The sequence below is a fragment of the Sturnira hondurensis genome, unplaced genomic scaffold, assembly GCF_014824575.4.
Source record: "Sturnira hondurensis isolate 20B ecotype Veracruz unplaced genomic scaffold, ASM1482457v3 Scaffold0023414, whole genome shotgun sequence".
In the NCBI taxonomy this organism is placed as follows: Eukaryota; Metazoa; Chordata; class Mammalia; order Chiroptera; family Phyllostomidae; genus Sturnira; species Sturnira hondurensis.
This window is the reverse complement of record NW_028096045.1, coordinates 1-1,522: the sequence shown is the minus strand read 5'-3', so window position 1 is coordinate 1,522 and position 1,522 is coordinate 1. Positions and strand designations below refer to the sequence as shown.

At 52.5% G+C, this 1,522-nt stretch overlaps 1 protein-coding gene across 1 annotated transcript; it reads left to right on the top strand.

Moving 5' to 3' along the window:
• Nucleotides 1-272: 272 nt before the first annotated feature.
• LOC118981015 (ret finger protein-like 4A) lies at nt 273-1,097 on the top strand. The gene has a single exon (XM_037037744.1). It carries the CDS (start codon nt 273-275, stop codon nt 978-980), a length of 708 nt encoding a protein of 235 aa, XP_036893639.1. The 3' UTR covers nt 981-1,097.
• The last annotated feature ends 425 nt before the right edge of the window (nt 1,098-1,522 follow it).

Sequence of the window (1,522 nt, the reverse complement as noted above, 5' to 3'; positions counted from 1 at the left end):
GATGTCCTTTTTATTCTGCAATTAGTAGAATGCTCTCCATCCTTGGAAATACCTACTTGAGGTCTACGTGTGGACAGAATCTCTGATCATTTGTGTGCTGACTTTGAAAACAAGCAGCAGTCATGGTCTCTTTTTTCATTCGGACTCCACATTCCAGGGACGAAAAGTCCTTCATCAAATAAGCAAAGAGCTTAATGTAGAGAGCACAACTGTCATGACCAAGGGCTTGTTCCAGCAATGACCGTTGGTTGTGTCTATGAAACCTGATGTAAATGGGGGACCTGGGAAGATCCCCCAGGAAAATCCGACCGTGTGGAGTTGGAGAGGTGACAGTGAATGAGTGGCCTGGGTCCCTCTGGTGGCCCCAAGGGGCGGAGCTGACAGATTATTTCTTTTTCACAGTGGACATGACCTTGGATGTGGACACGGCCCACAAGGACCACTACATCTCCGAGGACCTGAGGCAAGTCCGCTGTGGGTACAGACAGCAGAATCGCAGGGTCTGTCCTGAGAGGTTCAGCGCCGCCTTGTGTGTGCTGGGCTCCCCGCGGCTCACGTCTGGCCGGCATTACTGGGAGGTGGACGTGGGCACCAGTGCAGAGTGGAACCTGGGCATCTGCAAGGACTCTGTTTCTCGGCACGACACGGTCGTCCTCTCTTCAGACCGTGGCTTCTGGACCGTGAGCTGCAGGGAGAAGGACACCTTCCTGGCCAGCACCAGGCCACTGACAGAGCTGATGGTCAGTCCCCGCTTACACCGTGTGGGTGTTTTCCTGGACTGTGAAATGGGGACCATTTCCTTTTATCACGTGGGCGATGGCTCCCACATTTTTACGTTCCCCCCTATTTCTGTGACAGAGCCCCTGCGTCCGTTCTTTGGTCCTGGAGTTCCCGAGAAGGACGGCCAGAACTTCATGACACTGTGTCCCGGGTGGGGTCCCAGCGTGGACAGTGAGCTGGGCAAGGCCATGGCGCCCTGACCTCAGAACACTCACAGTCGCGCCCTGAGTGCCCACAGCCATGGATACCAGCTCCTGAGCTGGTGACCCAGTGTCCCGAAAACCATGGGACAGTTTGGGAATTCCAAACGCAAACTATAGAGGACTCTCACTTCCCACATTAAGTACTGTTATGGATGTTTGGTGGGGGGCCTCCCTGTATAATTGTCCAATAAATGTGTTCTGAGGGTTCACATTAATTGCCCAATGTTTTGCTTTTTATTTTCTAAAAGATCAACTGCATGTCTCATTAAAGTTGTGGACAAAATGGAAATACGGGTGTGAGCCTACGGACTGAGTGATTTTCTCTGCCATTGGAATCCAGACCTCTATTAACAGGTCAGACAGAGATGTGCCCTGGCCGGGTGGCTCAGCTGATTACAGTGTCCAACCAGGCACCAAAATATCACAGGTTCCATTCCCAGTCGGGGCAGGTGCCTGAGGAGCAGAAGGAAGGCAACCAGAGGATGTGTCTCTCTCTCAACCACAGGAGATAGATGTGTGTGTGTGCCGATTCTCTCAGC